At 40.7% G+C, this 19,366-nt stretch overlaps 1 protein-coding gene across 28 annotated transcripts in view; it reads left to right on the top strand.

Annotated features, from left to right (window-relative positions):
* TCF4 (transcription factor 4) overlaps positions 1 to 19,366 on the top strand; it is a 360,920-nt gene that overhangs the window by 320,129 nt on the left and 21,425 nt on the right. For 22 of the 28 annotated variants that reach the window (XM_019937094.3, XM_019937089.3, XM_019937088.3 and 19 more), the window contains 4 exons: positions 1,722 to 1,789; positions 2,904 to 2,982; positions 5,554 to 5,630; positions 8,498 to 8,701. In XM_019937094.3, coding sequence (XP_019792653.1) covers positions 1,722 to 1,789; positions 2,904 to 2,982; positions 5,554 to 5,630; positions 8,498 to 8,701 — 428 coding nt within the window. The remainder of the gene's footprint in view (positions 1 to 1,721; positions 1,790 to 2,903; positions 2,983 to 5,553; positions 5,631 to 8,497; positions 8,702 to 19,366) is intronic. The other 6 variants (XM_073790764.1, XM_073790754.1, XM_073790753.1 and 3 more) reach the window with 1 other exon arrangement.

Raw genomic sequence — 19,366 nt, 5'->3', positions numbered from 1 at the left:
TATATTTTTATTATTATGAATTTGTGATAAGAATAAGAATAGGTTTGTTTTGTCAGAAGGTGATTGTGTTCTTTTTATCACATACCAGTCTTCTTTCAGTTTTAGTAATTAACAAATGAATGTGGGTGTGAGTTTTGTTAACCAAATAAAGCACACATCAAAAGATTATCGAACTATCATACCTAACATATAAATATGTAAAAATAACAAGCATAATTTAACTATGCTAAGCAGAGGTCAAGATAAGCTAGAGACGAAGATAATTTGACCACTTGCCATCTGATCCCGCGACTGTATTTTACAGATCTGGAAGCTGAAGATGTCACATTTGCCAGAAGGGTTGCTTTCTTGGGTTGAGGATAGGGCTGGGAATTTTTCTTAAGTTTTAAATGTGTAATGAAGTTTTGCTTGGGTTAATCAGTTGATTTAAGATTTCCTTTTCTTATTTCACAAAATAGTGAGAAACATCTTCTCCTGGAGCTTAATAGGTTTTATTTAAATATTATATCTATTTGCTTATGCTGAGGCCTTAATAAATGTAAAAGAAGGACACCACTAGCTATACCATTTTATAAAGGCAAATTACTTCCAAAAGACACTTGTTAGATAGAGCTGGCTTCGAATTATATACCAGAACCTATATCCCTTTATTAACAGTACAGTCATCCTTCAGTATCCTTCCAGCGGATTGGTTCCAGGACCACCCAACAGATACCAAAACCTGAGGACGCTGAAGTCCCTTTATAAAAGGGCGCAGTATATGCATATAACCCTGCACATCCTCTCATATACGTTAAGTCATCTCTAGATTATTTATAATACCTAATACAATATAAATGCTATGTAAATAGTTGCCACTAACAACAAATTCGAGTTTTGCTTTTTGGAACTGTATGGAATTTTTTTTTTTTTTTCTGAAGATTTTTGATCCGAGGTTAGTTAAATCCTTGGATGCCGAATCTGTGGATACAGAAGGCTGACTGTACTCTTTGTTCATCTATTTTGTAGGTAGAAACACCAGTGTTTAAGATAATAGAGATTGCTTCTTCATCATGTGGACTTACTTTATCTCCAGAATTTGAGACAACATTGACTTTTAGTAGCTAAGGGTTCAAATTCTTTAAATGTGAACACAGACTTAAAATATGTGGAGAATATATGTTACTTAAAATATTAAAAATATTTTCCCTCCTAGGAAGGCAGGCCTGTTATAGATTTTTTTGTTTTATTTGGTTGATTGTGGAACTCTGAGAGGAGTATCTCATTTTGCTGTATAGCCAAAAAAAAGGTTTTTTTAAATTTGAAAGCAGATGTAAATCATTCATGAAGATAATTTAGTTTACTATATAAAATATAAAGAAAAGGCAAATTCTGAGGATTTCAGGGACCTGAAAGTACTGCACACTTTTTAGCAATGACCATCATATGCTCACCTGCCACTGTTCACCACCAACCACTCATATACAACCAGGGGGAATGTAATAGCAACTAAAACACTTTATCTTTAAACCAGGGTGTCAGGTTTGTATTTTATCTGTAAAAAAATGTAACATGAATATATTTGACATCTACCTCAGCAAACAAATTAATGCTAATTAAAGATTAATGTGTCGTAATTAGCATTAAAAATGCAATTAAATTGTGAGTAAATGGACCAGGAATAGAAAATCATTTGGCGTCTCACTGCCTGGTTTTTCATATTCTGCCTTTTGTTTTTGCAGCAAATAGAGGAAGCGGAGCAGCAGGCAGCTCCCAGACTGGAGATGCTCTGGGGAAAGCACTTGCTTCGGTGAGGAAATATTGACTTTGGACTTCATATGTACCATGGCAGAAGGGTGAACTTTAATCAGAAGTGGACATTTAGAATTTTAGAAAATGGATGGCAAATAGCTTTGATTTTTGGAAAGGCTAGCTTCCTTGCATAATGATCATTGGAAAACTTGAGGAGAGAACTGAAGATTCCAGCGGATGGCTGGTCTTCCATCTTGCCTCCTCTGCTTCCCGGTACTCGATCGTGGATTGGTGGATATTCTCAGGGCCTTTAAGAGGATAGATTTTCTATCTTGATGTCTTATTTTCTTCTGAAGTCGTTTGGGTACTCCCTGACTGACTGACTTTGCCAAGGGGTAATTCCAAAACACTTTGCAAAAGGCATTTCAGAAAAATGACCATAACTGAGACCCAGGAGAAATTGTCACATAATTGGCACTCAGCTTCTCCGCTTTGCCCGCCCACTGCCTAGAGGCTAGAATCCAGCATTCCTTGCATGTTCACTAGTGACAGATGGTACCCTTCCTTGTCTGAAGGAGTGTACCTGGTACGGTCTTCAAAAGCTGAATGTGATCATTTGTAAACGTAAGTGGAGACTTGCTCTAACGTTTTGTCTCTTCAGTTGGTTTTTCCTTACCAATGGGGGCAGAGATGAGTTTGACTTATATTAGCATTGTGACCTAAGGAAAAGTTTTTCTTCAGTCTGCGCGTTCTTATGCCTTGGAATCACATGCCTTAAACATAATGCAGAAGGGGTTGGACAAAAATCTTAGAGATGACGCTGTCCAACCGCCTGTTGTATGGAGGAGGGAAAGGGAGGTTTGGAGTATCTGTGTAGGTTGATGGCCACACAGCCATGGGAGGACATGGGAGGAAATGGACAAGAACTAAAGTCGGCTGACCCCAGTCTGGTTCTTTGACCACTATCTCATACCACCTCAATAGCTCTTCTATTGAAAAATCAATTAAGTTTTTCATTTTAGAATATTGGTACTACAGTTGATCGTTGAATGCATTGTGTACCTTGGAATTCGTAAATGAATTGCATTGACACTTTGTAGTTTAAAATTGTTGAATATTTATTCCCAATGAATGAGGGTTTGTTTGTTTTTTTTTCTCCCCACTGTTTTAAGATCTATTCTCCAGATCACACTAACAACAGCTTTTCATCAAACCCTTCAACTCCTGTTGGCTCTCCCCCGTCTCTGTCAGGTACAGTACCATAAATCCACTGCATCCGAGTGTCAGTTTATGGAATGGTTTCCCCCTTACACTTCCTGTGCTACTAGGTGGAAACTCACTCCCTCCAAAAGCTCAAACCAGAGCATTTCTGGACAGACAAATAGGAAGAGGTGGGAGAGACAGACTGCCCTACGATGGTGAAGTCATTTACATCCAAAACTTTTCTTAAAAATTACATGTTTTTAGAAATACAGGCATGTGGGAAACTTCCTTCTTAAACTTATCTTGGCTCTGTAGAAGATACTGCACAGAATAATATACTCCAAGAAAACATCTCAATGAGAAAACCCAGTTCACATCGTCATGAATAGGAATATAGATTATGTAGTCATCAAATATAGACTGTTCAAAAGGATCATTTCCCACAGAAATTTTAGACTTTTCAGGTTCCCTCTTTAAAGTCCTTGTTACTGTAATGTTTGAAGAAAACTATAATTATGTAAATAAATTGTGATGTAGCTGTGGAGTAAAAGGGGATGTTTTGCCATTTAATAGAACAAATTAACATGACCTGTGGCTTCAAATAATAACATTATAAGTTGTTAAATTGTGTTAGTAAAGCATTGCACTTTTCGGAGCTCCATTTTAAAGGCGCATTGCCTTTCCAGTATAAATGCTTCCAGAAAGGCCTTGTCTGGTACATGTCTCTTCTCTTGGGAAAGAGGACAGGTGGCTTCTTAAAAACAAACAAAACAAAAAAAAAAACACGAAATCACATCTGTACCTGATTGAAACCTGACCTTACTGTAATTTAGACTGGAGTCACTTGCCTGAATGCCGCCACCTCCATCTCTCTATTATTCCCTGCATGCAGCACTCACATGGCCCCTCATAACGTGGGTTCCCTGGTAAAGAGTGGGAGGTTTCAGATGGCCACAAAGCTTTCAGAGTGGCTTAGGTGAGACTTCATATCAGCCTTTTCCAAGCCTCCATTGACACCAGGGGGGTCACAGAATAGAGAGGGAAATAGCTTGGACCTTTTAGTTCATATCTCCAGAGAGCTAATGTTGAAACCGGGAAGAGCCAGAGATGACATAGAAGATAATGGAGCAGCAAGGAAATACTCCCCATGACAGAAAAGTCAGGTTCAGAATTGTTGTACACTTCCGGCTCAGTACCATATTGTTAGGCTCTGGAAAATGATCACAGGTGTCAATGTCCAGAGCCAGAGAAGGCTTGAGACAACACGGAGCCCAGTGAGGCCAGGGGTGAGGGAGTCTGGACAGGGAGAACTCCCAAGTTCCCCATTTCAAACAAAGCAGCTCGGATTTCATCCATTTTGTAATTTGGAAAAAAGAATATTCTAGAACCTAATAACGTTTGAGAACAGCTGTTTGAGTTGAATGCTCTGATTTACAGATGGACATACGAAGGCCCAGAAAGAGTATGGGATGTGCTGAGGATCCATCAGTAGCAATATCAGAGCTCAGGCTGGAATCCAGGGCTCACCACTCTGTCACTCCACTTCCAGGTTAAGGATGGGAGGGGAAAGTTACGGGGAACAAATCATTCCAGAAAACGCCACAAATCCCCCAAACCGAGGAGCATGCTTTATGTGGAAGACACTGAAACAAGGCCACTTTTGGGGTGCTGGTAATCCATCCTGGAAGAGCACATGTTAGGAAGAAAGAACTTTATGAAGATATAAATATGGGGATAGACTGCTATTTTCACACCAATCGCTCTGTCCAGATTCTGTCACTAAAAGTAATTGAACGAAATATTCTATTTTTATTTAGCATAAAAATACACACACATGCACACCCAGAAATGGCAGGAAGAATGGATTTTTAAAGTGCTAACAGTGTCGGAGCAGGAGATTTCTGTGAGATCATAGATTTTTTTCCCCTTTCTTGAATTTTTTTTATTTTCTAAGTTTTCTACATGGAGTATGTATTATTTTAAATTTAAAAGTGGTTTTTATTTTGAAAGTGGTAGGTTAGACATGTTATGTTTATTATAGCAGGAATCTTTCTTTAAGTATAGTGAATCATTAAAAACGTGTTTTCTTGGGAAGAAATTACTTAATGTTGTTATATTGAGTGTTTAAAGTTCTGGTTTAGTGGATCGCTGCCAGCTAATCTTATTTCCTTGAAAAGTTTCTGAAGGCTTATCCTTTCTTAAAGATCATTTAAAAAACAAGTAGCAGAGCTGCTTTTCATTGGTGAGAGAATTTTGGTTTAACAAACTGGCTTTGCATGAGGGTGTAATGAAAGCCCCTCTTTGCACTCTTAAAAGTACCTTGACTGTGTATGATAGTTTTCTATCAAAGGGACATTTCTCTAGCTAAAATTCAGAATCACTGAAGTGTTCCCTTTTAGGAGGAAGCCTGAGAGAATTCTGAGTCCACGTACAGTCTACATGTTTTACATTTAAAATGTTTTCCTCGCCCCCAAATTCTTGTATGGGAAGTTTACGTGTATTTCCCTGTTGTCCAAGTAGAAATCAATATTGCTAATTTTTACAAGAACTGTTTAAAATGTTGGTAAGATTATTTTTAAGATTATACGGATCTCATTGTAATTCCCATTTTCATATCAGCAGGCACAGCTGTTTGGTCTAGAAATGGAGGACAGGCTTCATCATCTCCTAATTATGAAGGACCCTTACACTCTTTGGTAAGTTTCATCTGCACATCTTCACTCTGGCCTTTCTTTTTTTTTTAAGATTATTTTTGATGTGGACCATTTTTAAAGTCTTCATTGAATTTGTTACAATATTGCTTCTGTTTTACGTTTTGGTTTTTTGGCCACAAGGCATGTGGGATCTTAGCTCCCCGGCCAGGGATTGAACCCACACCCCCTTCATTGGAAGGTGAAGTCTTAACCACTGGACCGCCAGGGAAGTCCCCACTCTGACCATTCTCAGGCCATGTGTCTCCTTTACCATTGAGTTCACTCTCCAAGGTTCTTATTTTCACGTCAGGTAAGCCCACGCGTTTGGTTAGAGCCAGAGTTATTAGACGGTGCTTGTTCCTGTTTATAGATTGTAACCCAGATACTACTACAGTGGAAGCCTCAGGGCTCTAAATATCTAGAACCAGGTAAGAGATTGAGAATCTTGGAAGGATCATGGCCTCCTCCCCTTGAGAGGAAGATGTGCATCAATGATTAGATGCCTCTCCTGACATGAGAGTGCCGGAGTTCCAGCTGTGCTGTGGAGCTGGAACACTTGGAGAGTCTACGTCTCTGTGCTTTGCTTTCCAGAATAACAGGTTTATAGGCGTGTTCCTCTTGACCTCTGAATAAGAAGCCTACTGCTTATTTCCTCATTCACTTTGATTCTCGCGGAAATCTAGTAATTTCATTAAATCTCTCTTGTAGGGAATAGCTGAAAATTTTCCCTTGGTGTAATTAATATTATAAATAATCACATGATGATTCAGTGTTTGACCCTCAGCTCTAGGTGGAAGGGGCTGGAAACATGCATGAAGCAACACTGCTCTGTGCACTGTCTGGTCTGTATATGAGTCAGATGGGGAGGGGTAGCAGCAAGGAGCTGTTCTTCAAGGTTGAGTTTCCCTTTTTCTCTGCATATTTTGAGATGGAACATGGAAGTAGGCATAGATCTATGTATCTATCTATCTATCTTTATGTTGTCTTGTCAGCCGTTCAGGGTTTCCTTTCTTCCTTTTGGCTAACAACTTAAGGAAAATCTAAAAATGCAGATACAAAGGTGGATTTCCCCTTCACTGTGCTTTTCCATGCTGTCGTGTGTAAATCGGCCACCTCCACATTTTAGCCAATAAGGTGACCACAGATTGAGACGGTGTAAGCACTGCCTACGTAAGCCCCATGAATCTACAGGCCATCGTCCTTTTAAGTGTTTCCTTCCATTAGTCAGTCTCTGGGACCCATCGATCAAAACTGGTTTTTTTCCAGCTCTAGAGCTGTAAAGACTAGGTTTACAGTTGTGAACGGCAGCTTTAATTCTCTTTGAATTCTGAACACTCAAGAGGGGATTCCCAAGCAGAAACTGCTCTCCACCCAAAAGCTGTGAGCCGGAAAGGATGATAGGCACGTGTATTATTTCTTTTCGTGCTCACGCTTACACTTGGAAGCGTATATCATCATTCCTATTTTTATAAATTAAGAAGTATAGACTCAAAGAAGTTTAGTCACTTTTCCAAGGTCACATAAGCAGCAGAGCTAGGAGTTTAAAGGAGGCCCCTTAACACCAAAGCCCACCAAATCAGAAGGCTCTGTACCCTAGGCTGACTGTATTAGACACACGTTCTTTCTGTTAGTAGGGAATAATTAGAAATTGTTTTTCTCAGGCGGGAGAGCTGGTGTATCTGTTTGCACAGCCCGTTGGAAATCAAAGTGGATTGTAGCATGATCCGGTACAAAGAGGCACTAGATTTGAAGACTTAGATCGTAACCCTGACTTTACCATTTCCTGGCGGTGTGACATTGAATGATTAATTCACTTAATTTCTTTGAGCCTCATTTGCACATCTATAAGGAAGGGATAATAATGTCTTCGCTGCTTGCTTACACATGTAGAGTGAGGATCCAGTGAGACGGTATATTTTAAAGTGCACCCTGGAGATGTTTGTTTGATATCATTATGGATCACACTGAAAAAAATGAATACACATCTCCATGTCCAATTTCTTCACCAAAACCCATCCATATAGGCTGTATCCAGTTGTGGAAAACTAGGATCCTAATGGCTGGGGTGAAAAAAAGATCAGCTGGTTTTTCATTTTATAAGGTAGTGAATTCTCTACTATAGTAAGGGCTTTGAAATCAATTAGAAGCCCCTGGTGAACAGTTCATTCAAGTCTTTATGATTCTTCAGTCTTGAAATCTCCTACCACTTTGGTTGACAGAATTTTTGCGATGTTTTTCTTTAGCCGTTTTGAGGCTCCAGTTCCCTTTACACACACACACACTCACACACACACACAAGCTGGTGATGGTAGCTAGAAAGCAAGAAACACAGTAAAAATTGTTAGTACTTGATAAGAAATTACAGTCTGTACGCATTTACCTGTCCCTGACTTGATACATAACACTATATCATATGGCACAGAGGAAACCCAGGAGATATGCCCTTAAGAAGATAATTTAATTGGGAAACTATAAATAGGTCACCTTTCCATTGTTAACTTTTTGAAATCTTTAACAATTGCCTGCCAGAACGTTCCTTAAACTCAATAAATGTTTTTTCTTTTCTGAAGTAAATCTAAATTCTCTTTCAAAGTTATGCAATATAGTGTAGCATGTGTACTAACAATGTCCTGGAAGAATTACTGAATTTGTTCACAAAAAATTACACCATAATTATAGCATTAACAATTTTCACCAGTTTTCTAGGAAGGTCACTATTTATTTTTATTATAATTTTAAGGAAATAAACTTTACTGGAAACATATATTCAGAGACCCAAAGTGTGATTCGTGTCAACTCAGGTTTTATTTATATAACCTACACACGAATTTCGAACTAAATCAAATTTCACATCATTTATTAACCAACAGCAAAGCCGAATTGAAGATCGTTTAGAAAGACTGGACGATGCTATTCATGTTCTCCGGAATCATGCCGTGGGCCCGTCCACAGCCATGCCTGGTGGTCATGGGGACATGCACGGAATCATTGGACCGGCTCATAACGGAGCAATGGGTGGTCTGGCCTCAGGGTATGGAACCGGTCTTCTTTCTGCCAACAGACATTCACTCATGGTAAGTGACTAAATTTAGGGACTCTAGTTATCTTATAGAATTAGAATTTCTAGTACAAATACTACTGCTGCAGTTTTTTCTTTTGTAAACAGCTTTATTGAGATGTAATTTATTTAACCTACAGTTCACCCCTTTCACTTTTACAATGTACCGTGTTCTACATATATTCTCAGGGTTATGCCATCAGCACCAGAGTCTAATTTTAGAACATTTTTGACCCCTACAAAAAGAAAAGAAATCCACATGCCCGTTAGCAGTCACTCTCCATCCTTCCCTCCCCCTAGCCCCTGGCAACTACTAACCTACTTTCTGTCTCTATAGATTTGCCTAGTCTAGATATTTCCTATAAATGGAATCCCACAGTAGGTGGTGGTCTTTTCTGACTGACTTATTTCACTTAGCATAATGTTTTCAGGGTTTATATATGTTTTATCATTTATCAGAGCATAATTCTTTTTTTTTTTTTTTTTTTTTTTTTTTTTGGCCTATTCCCCAAAAGATTCCATTGTATAGCTATACGTTAAATATCCACTCATCAGGTGATGGATATTTGGGTTACTTCCAGTCTTTGGCTATTAGGAATAATGCTCCTGTGAGCATTCATGTACTAGTTTCTGTGTGGACATATGTTTTCATTTCACTTAAGTATAAGCCTAGGAGATCATTGCTGGGTCATTGCTGGTGTGTTCAGATCTTCAGTTTGGGGACTTCAGCTAAAGATCCCAATGTTCATGTTACGTTGCTGGCATTTCACATGTGAATAGGTTGGATTTTTTAAATTATTATTAAATAAGCCACATCAATGTCTTTTGCTTCTGAGTATGCTGTGGGAGGTAGAAATATATGGTGTGTCTGTCTAAATAGATGATGTGGCACCATGTAATTTCAGTATGTCGTAGTTTTACCACTACCTATTTATGAATGTGTTTATTTGAATACTAATTAAGCAGATTTGTCCACATTACAATTGAAATTTCAATTTTGCCGCTTACTTTTGGAAAGGACTTGGTAGTGCATTCTTTCTTGGATGATTACAAAGATTCAGCAAATCCCCCTAACAAAATGTTAAGTGATGACAATGAATGAAGTGACCATATGGGTGGGGAATTTCATATTACTAGTGATTCTGTGTAATTCTGCTCTTTACCAACTCCTGACCAGAGGACACCTTAGTGTCCTGTTTCGTGCCTTACAGGCTCTCCGAAAGTTGCACGTATGAAGGTCTATTTTCCATTATCACTAGAGCATCTCTTACTTAAAGATGATTCCAAAAGGAGAATGCAAAAGAAGTGCAGGTTATTGTGAGGCTCTTTAAGTTCTTTTCTCGTTCAGAAGTATTCTTCTGCCCTCCTTTGCATTTCTCTTAAGAAAAGATTAAGAGTCCCATCCTGAGCGGTATGTTATGGAAACCTGCAACCAATTTGAAACCAAAAATACTGGTTTATAAATAGAAGCAGTGAACTCACTTCTAAAACGTGGAAAGGTATTTTTGAATGCCAAAGCTAAATCTTTTTTTTTTTTTTTCCTTTTTCGCTTTTCGTAGACTCTACCCTAAAAATTCCTCATTGAGTAAAAATTGTTTGTCTATTCATGGCAGTTGCTAAGAGTTTACAAAAGGAAAATCTAGATTTTAATTTAGCTTGGCCTCAGGTAATGTGCTAAATACGCTTGGGATGCATATAATATGAGATTTCAGTTTGTACAGCTTTTTTTTTTAACTACAATGTTTAAACAATACTGCTTTTAATTAAGAAATCTGGCTTTATTAAAAGCCAGATCTGTGACTTACAACCATTTCTGTATATCTGCTCTCAATCAAGAGAAAAATACTTTAATTTCTGTAGCTGTGTTCGTTTTGCATATGTTAAACGGATGCAACGTGCACCCAGGACGTTGCTTCAGAGACAGGTTTTTTTTTTTTCCATAAATATGTAAAGTTTGCTCTTAAATACCAGATGTAGGTTAAGTGGTTCTTTAAAATAATAAACTATACAGAGATGTTTTCTGGAACCTTTTAGTTGACCTTTGAATTGCCGCCTCTTTGAGTTTGATTCAGAGGTGGGATAGGAGGAAGAGACTAGACTCATCTTTGGAGATGGCAAGTGGGACTGACCCAGATGGAGGGGGAGGGGAGAGAATGAACAGAGCAATAGAAAAGGGGAAATCATCAGCCCATATTACACAGCAACGTCTTTAATTATTTTGGAAGAAACGATGCCGAAGCAATAAAACTGCTAGTTTTGCTGATGAGGAAAAGTGCCCACTCACTCTCCTGAAGACATTTCTAATGCAGTCAAGGGTGACGGCCGAGCCAACCAGATCACAGAGTAACTCCAAAGCCATGGCAGGACAACCTGCTGCCCTTTGAAGCCGACGGAGGCCTAGCAGTCTTTCTCCTTTTTTCTCAAAAACGTTCAGGGCGCCCAGCGCATCTGAGCTCCTCAGCCCGAAACCCCAACGTGTGCACAAGAGATCGGATCCTCATTTCTTGCCTTGCGCAAACTGGTATGACTTTTCAAACAAAAACATCAGAACAAAGGAAATAGTTTTTGAATTTAGTCAGTCTGAAGTTAGCCTTTGACCATTTGATACATTCCACAATAAAAAGGAAGCTGAAGGGGAAGGGAAAAACCCACCCCCCCTTCCTCCCCCCAGCAACAACAAAAAAAATTCAAGGAGGATACTGGTAATGTTTTCCACATTTGAATTTTAATACATGAAACAGGCCATAAAACGTTGGCCAGCTGCAGTAAATAAAGTAGCAGTGGGAGGTACACACTGGAAACGTCGGACCAGTGCTGGTGGGAGTTTCATTCCCAGCTACACACCTTCAGTTGTTGTTCTGGAGTGTAAGCGAGTTGCAGTAACTTAACACCCATCCCAGGGCTGGTTTTGTTTTGAGCCAATCTCCTTTATAACTCTCCTTAATAATTCCTTCTGATTAAAGAACAGATAGCTTTGAATTCTCTTGACCTCCGTCTCTCCTCGTTTCCTCTCTCCCTGCCTTCCAAAATCAAAACGAAATGGCTTGATCACTTGGAAGATGATAGAAGCATTTCTTTCTGCAGCAGCTTGCAATCGTGGTGGGGAGAACCGTGGTTCTGCCTGGGCCATTATGTTATCTCATTTAATTGCTAACATATTGTACTTAGCTTTTGATTCATAAAATGTTTTCCTTGGAGTTCTGAAGTAGGTCTTCAGTGAATGACTAAGTATTAGTATCATGAAAGGGATTTTTTTTTTTTTTTTCACAGCAGCATGGCTCATAGCACTCGAGCGAATGTTGATTCTTGTGCGCTTTCTAGGTGATACTATTTGTCCTTGCTCCTTCCTGCTCAGAAACCTTCACCGGCTTTCCATTATCTACATATTTCTTAGCCTAGCTTATTAAGCCCATCACTGTCTACCAAAAGCCTTGTGCTTAGCTCTTCCAATGCAGAAACTTTGCCAGCAAGACCAACCTCTGCATATTACCAGCATTTGCGCTGTGCATTCTCACTAGGTACGTCTTTTGCGTCTATCTGGCTTGTCCTGTTCTATCCACTGCTCTTAGCCCATCTCATTCCCACCCATTCTCAAAACTCTCACTCAAATTCTGTCTCTTCCAGGAAGCCTTTCCTTGCCACCTCCACCTGTGAGAGTCTTTTTCTTTTCTACTCTCACAGCGCTATGAATCATACCATTGGCTAGATATTTATTTTACCCACTTAGGCAAAGCTATATATCTTTGGTAGGTCTGATTTTTGTCTTACCAACTAGATTGTCAATTCCTCGAGTACCATGTGTTACATTTTGTTTCCCTCCCAGTAGATAAATTGTCAGTTAAAAGGGAAGAAAGGAAACTCAATATTTTCTGAGTGCCTGACAAGTGGCCAGCCCTTCAGCTAGGAGCTCCATATACCTTATCTCAGGCCATCTTCACAAGAGCCCAGTGAAGATGGTAATGCGTTCCATTTTAGGTGTTGGTCAGATGAGCCTTAGAAGGTTTGAGTGGTCAATATCAAGTCCGGAAGCTAGATTTAAACTCAGGGGACTTTGACTGTGAATTCCATGCTCTGTCTTACCATCATGAGCACTCCTCAGACAGGATCTATAGTTATACCTTTTAAGAGCTAATTTCAGGTGGTTAGAACTCATGATTTTCAAATCTTAACAAATGTTGGTCGACAAGAGAGAAGTTTCTAGGTGTCTTATGGCCAGTTTCCCAAAGCAGCTCCCTACCCACATGGAAAGGTAAAGAACTTTCCTCCAGTATGGTAGTATGCTGGATTAAATCCCACCTTGTCTAAACACTTATTCTTAAATCAACATGTCTGTGCTAAGTGGCAAGAGGTGTGGTGAGTGCTCCTTGCTAGGTGGTTGGAGTAGTTAATTTTAAAACATTAAGTTGTTTTTCTTACCTTAGCCTCCCAGTTTTCTAATGGAATCCAAGCAGAAATTTCGGAATGTGGGAGATTAAAGAAATAGCTGGGGGCTTCCCTGGTGGCGCAGTGGTTGAGAGTCCGCCTGTCGATGCAGGGGATGCAGGTTCGTGCCCCGGTCCGGGAAGATCCCACACACCGTGGAGCGGCTGGGCCCGTGAGCCATGGCCGCTGAGCCTGCGCGTCCGGAGCCTGTGCTCCGCAACGGGAGAGGCCACAACAGTGAGAGGCCCACGTACCGCAAAAATAAATAAAGAAAGAAAGAAATAGCTGTGTTTATTACTCACCTGCTTAGAAACTCTTACCCCCAGATATCATTCCCCTCTGTGCCTCGGATATCAGTTCTTTTTTTTTTTTTTTTTTTTTTTGGGTGCATTGGGTCTTTTTTGCTGCACATGGGCTTTTCTCTAGGCTACTCTTCGTTGCAGTACGCAGGCTTCTTATTGTGGTGGCTTCTCTTGTTGCGGAGCACAGACTCTAGGCGCGTGGGCTTCAGTAGCTGTGGCACGCGGGCTCAGTAGTTGTGGCTCGCGGGGCTCTAGAGCTCAGGCTCTGTAGCTGTGGTGTGCGGGCTTAGTTGCTCTGCGGCATGTGGGATCTTCCCGGACCAGGGCTCGAACCCGTGTCCCCTGCATTGGCAGGCGATTCTTAACCACTGCGCCACCAGGGAAGCCCTCGGATATCAATTTTGATACTAAATCATTACATTTTTGATAAGTTACTGAAACAGCGGTTTTCCAAATATGCCTCTCCGTTATTCATGCAGTATTCAGCTGAGCCCTGAAAAAAAGTCTTTCAGGTCACCTCACTCCTCTTTTAACAGAACAAGAATGAAACTCACATCAAAAATATTGGGTTGGTTTGGGCTTCCCTGGTGGCGCAGTGGTTGAGAGTCCGCCTGCCGATGCAGGGGACACAGGTTCGTGCCCCGGTCCGGGAAGATCCCACATGCCGCGGAGCGGCTGGGCCCGTGAGCCATGGCCGCTGAGCCTGCGCGTCCGGAGCCTGTGCTCCGCAACGGGAGAGGCCACAGCAGTGAGAGGCCCGCGTACCGCAAAAAAAAAAAGTAAAAATATTGGGTTGGCCAAAAACTTCATTCGGGTTTTCTATACTGTCTCATGGACAAACTGGAACAAACTTTTTGGCCAACCCGATACCTTCATGTGATTCTGTTCCTGCTTTTTTTTTTTTTTTTGCGGTACGCGGGCCTCTCACTGTTGTGGCCTCTCCCGTTGCGGAGCACAGGCTCCGGACACTCAGGCTCAGCGGCCATGGCTCACGGGCCCAGCCACTCCGCGGCATGTGGGATCTTCCCGGAGCAGGGCACGAACCCGTGTCCCCTGCATCGGCAGGCGGACTCTCAACCACTGCGCCACCAGGGAAGCCCTGTTCCTGCTCTTGATTACTCGTCAGTAGAGTCAGCAATGGTGGGATCATTTTAGCTGAAAAGCTTCTATACTATTAATATATAATATTAGTGTGGGTCCCAGAGCCTTTTTGCTTAAAGCCCATCTATTCATTTCAAAAACATTTACCAAGTCATTACCAAATGCTGAGCTCTATGCTAAGTTGTGGTTTCTGCTCTCAAGGGGTTCACAGTCTCGTAGGATACGGTATATATTTTTTAAAAAATTGCTGCGGCAGTGTGGTAAGACTCATAGGAGAGCAGGGCCCAGCTCTGGTATCTGGGAGGGAAGGATCAGATTGTCACTTGGTAGGAGTAGTGGTCTCCTAACGATCTAGTTGCCCTAGATGACCTAGGGGTGGAGGAGCCCTGTGAAACACACCACCCACACCTGCTCTCCACAGCATCACCTGAGGCCTCTTACTAGACTCCTAGGTGACATGTGGCACACGTTTTAGAAACCACTGGTATAAGCCAGTCTTAGCCCACTTTCCCTCTTTTCAGTATCATTTTTAGTGTGACTTTGGATTACAAAGAATTCATTAGAAGGTCAGTCATTAGGTGAAGAAGCACCTTTTTATTTCAGTGACACTAAATATAGGAGAGCTTTGACCACTTAGATTTCAGAGGATAAACAAATGAGTTCTGCTTTTATAGTTCTTAGGAATTAGGACCATTGAATTTTAGATGCTGAAAGCACCGCAGAAGTCATTTAGCCCGTTGCTTTTATTTTACTGCTGAGGACTGAGGCCCAGAGGGGGAAGTGACCCAGGTATGGATACTCTCTGGTTAATGGCCGAGCTAGGATTAGAAACCAGACAAGCCAGCAACGAGACCAGCACTCTTTGTACTAAATATTACACTGCCGCAACAAATTTCCTCTCTCACCCGACGCCATAGCAATTTCAAAACTGTGGCTGGTATTACTCGTGTTCTGTTAACTGATGAAACCCAAGAGAACTCTTTAGTTGCCCCTTGGCTCTCTGCACCCTGTTGCTATTTAGTTCTGCCAATCTGATTTGGCCCCAGGAGAGAGTAGTGGGCCGTGATGTGATACTTTGAGTAGCATTTACTGGTATGTTGTAATGCAAGTAACAGAAGTCAGAAAACTCTGTTTCTACGTGGCCGTCTTCAACAAAGGTGTGAACCACAGGGGCTTAGTCATCCTCAGTCTTGTTCCTCTTGGGTTTTCAGGGATTCTGATTCCATAAATTTCTGTGTATGTTTGAGCACCTGCTTCATTTCTAAGCAATTATTAGCATATAATCTCAGAGACCCTTAGAAGGCATCTCCTTCCAAATCCCTCTACGAATTCGCTGCCAGGCAGTGAACAAGCCTCTATTAGCCTCCTTCCTCCAAGGCTACGTACTCTAAATGACCACAAATCCCATTTCCATCAGACTTTAGAAGTTTCTTCCTTAGGTCCAGCCCAAATGTATTTCCCTGTGAAGTTTTCATTTTTCTGCCCATTGGAGTTACCCCTAAGTCAACTCAACAAATACTTGAGAAACTTGAAGACAGTCTACTCGTTTTTTTTTTACCTCTAGGGTATACATCTGTATCTTCAAATATTTATCCTAAAAAAAAAAAAGTTTTGACTTTATAACTTTCCAGTGCATTCTTCCAAGTTTAAAAAGAATACTCCCCCACTGCTCGCCCAGGACCATTTAGTGTGAATCTCAAACTGAATACAGTGCTCAAGGAATCATTAGCACAGACTAGGGTGGATCTGTCACAAAACCCATTAAATACATTGTGTCTTCATTAAAGGCCACCTAACAGCATCCTACTGGCAGTATTTGATGACATCATCATTCTACTGACAAACACTGAACTTGAAATCAGCTGAAATCCATCAGCCACATGTCCGTCAACTGTCCTTGTGCACTATTTGTTGTATCAGTGAATTTCATACCGTTTCCGGTGTCAGGGTCTCCTTTAAATCCTCATTCAGTCACATATTCTGCAGCTCTGTTGTTGGCAAATTTGTCACCAAACGCCAGGTGTGCAGCATTCCCGTGAACGAGTTTTATACAGAAAGACTTGTTCTTGGTGGAACTAAACTGAGTTGAGAGGTCATCGCCTGTGTTTCAGAGCATTTCGGAACTGTCTTTTAAATGGCCTGTTACGGAATTTCACCCAAGATCTTAGTCATCAGCATCATCTTTCTATAGCTTCTACATTGGGTTTTGTTTTTCTTTAATGAGGATTATTTGCCTGTCTCTAGTGTTCTACCATCTCTCCTACTCTCCACAATTATCAAAAATTTCTGAAACTGATTAGCAACCTCAATTGAAAGGTTTTATCTATATCCAAGTTGTACTTTATTTTAAGAAAACCTGGGCGGAAAAGGCAGAAAGGGAAAATAACTTGAAGAAACTCCCTTCATTTAAAAAACTTCTGCCGGCTTTTTTGAGATATTATTGACATCTAACATATGTCAGTGTAAGGTGTACAGTGCAACGATTTGATACATGTATATTTTACAAAATGTTTACTCCAGTAAGGTTAGTTAACACCTCCATCCCCTCACATAATTGGGTTTTTTTCTTTCAAATATACAATACAGTGTTGTTAATTAATGTCATCATGCTGTACATTAGATTCCCAGGGCTTATCTATTTTATAAGTGGAAGTTTCTCGCCTTTGACCAACATCCCCCTATTTCCCCCAGCCCCCAGCAACCACCATTCTACTCTCTCATTTCTTTGAGTTCATTTTTTTAGATTCTGCATATAACTGAGACATACAGTATTTGTCTTTCTCTGTCTGACTTAGAGAAGTTCTCTTGACCATGGGTTAGTTACGACAGTTTTAGAATCCTTGAGGTCAACATTGATATTTCAGCATCCGTTTAAACAAAAGTCAAGAGGTTTTGAATCCAGCCATAGCAGGGAGACCATTTACTCTCCATTAACAAGCTCTAAGACAAGTGGTTCGGCATGATGTGTGCCCAGATCCCACAGCGCTAGGTCTAAATTAGGTATATCCCCTTTTTCTTCCCCCAATACCCATTTTACTTGAATTCAGGCCCCGTGACCTAGAAATGAGACAGTCAGTCTGCACTGGACCGTCAAACCCAAAGGACTCCCTTTCTCCTTGCTTCTAGGACAAGCCAAGCCTAGTTCCTTAATCTTTCCCCTGTGGTTAGCACCCTGGTGTCATGAACCTTAAATACATAAAACCCAACGGTTGTCTCCTCTGCTTTTAAAATATAAAAACACATTTAAAACAGACTCTGTTACCTCAACACATTTTGACTTTGCTTTCTTCTTAAATAACAGAGGAAAAAGCAGGTAGACGCTTTCAGTAGCACAGTTACATTTTGTTGGGGACAAAGACACAGTGCTAAACAGTCCGTAAGTTAGAGAAGACACGACCTGTACATTTTTAAAAGGTAATATTACCCTCATTTTCTCAGGAAAGCAGATTTTCTGAAGGGAAGAATCTGTATTGTAGAGGTTAGAAATTACACAGATGTTTCTTCACTCGTTCTCTATTGTCTGTGCTTCAGGTCCTTGGAGGATACATACATGTGTAAGAGAAAGTCTCTGAACCCACAGGCCTTTGGCTCTGGGGGGATGATAACACAAGTATGTGCCTAACTAACTATCACGCAGGGTGGAATGATTAAGTGACCCGAGAGGTGAGTCGGAGAAGGACGAACATTGGCCAGCCTTCGGGATGGCTAGGAAAGTTTCCCGGAGGAGAGGTCATTGAGCTCATATTAGAGTCTGCGTTGGATTTCAATAGAGACAAGGCTAGAAAAGGCATTACAGAGCCATAGAATAAACATGATCCAAAAAAATACGCAGAAAAGCAAGGATCTTAAGTGCCCAGGTGGAAGCAGGGAAATGACCCGATGATGCGGTATGCCAGGCAGGGCTGCCTTGGGCCGGGAGCCCCTCCTCCGAGCACGGCAGCTCCGACAACTGGCTCGCATCCTTCACAGGAGAGTCGACAGGAAGAGTGAATTTTCATGTATATTTTTTACATCCAAATTAAATTAACTCATGGAATTTTCCACCCTTAGGAATTAAAGTAGCAGCTCATGAAGTAATTCAGTTATGTCATTCATACCAAAACAGAAAATACTGGAGCAACTTGGCACCGTTTAAAAGCCAAGACTAGACCTTGGCTATTTTATATTTTTTTCAAAACCTGTAGGTGTTGTGTTCTGTTAACTTTTACTGGGGCTGTAATTTTTTTTTTTTTAATCAAAAGTATCTTCATTGCTTAGAAAACAGAAGTGCAAAATGGATTTGAAATAAGAAGAGGGTTTAGGCAAAGCACCTTTAGGAGTGCATACCTAAAAAAAAAACACAGAAGTGTTAACGTCGAATTTCTGAAATGCGGGGAGTCTACCTAATTGGTTGACATTCACAGCTGTGCATAATTATAGCTTCCTCTAGGTCCATAAGTCAACTTAGAACTCTAAAATTGAGTTTAACCAAAAGATCTGTCCAATATTAGTTAAATGACGTCTTTTGAGGAAGCATTGTCCTGATACAATAGCCACATTCATTTTCAAGCAGTTAATTGGACGTATTGTCAAAAACCACAGTGTTGAGTTTCCACATTTTAATTTCACATTTGCCTGCTCCCCAGCTTCTGCACAGGGATGGGTCTCGTTCGGAGCTGAAAGTGTGTGAAAGTTATTGGAGAATGGTAGTCTCTGGGTAATGTTTCTGTGAGCCGCCCAAAAATTTTCCCCCTGCAGTCTAGATGGGAAACAGCTGGTTTTTGTTTAAAAAGCTGTTTTGCGAAATGTCTGAATCTTGAGGTGTAGAACTGAGGTCACCAGTAAAAGCAGGTGCTTAGGGACAAGTGAGAAAGAGT

Source organism: Tursiops truncatus, chromosome 13, assembly GCF_011762595.2.
Source record: "Tursiops truncatus isolate mTurTru1 chromosome 13, mTurTru1.mat.Y, whole genome shotgun sequence".
NCBI lineage: Eukaryota > Metazoa > Chordata > Mammalia > Artiodactyla > Delphinidae > Tursiops > Tursiops truncatus.
Note: the sequence above shows the minus strand (reverse complement) of the source record. Positions and strands in the feature narration are given on the sequence as shown.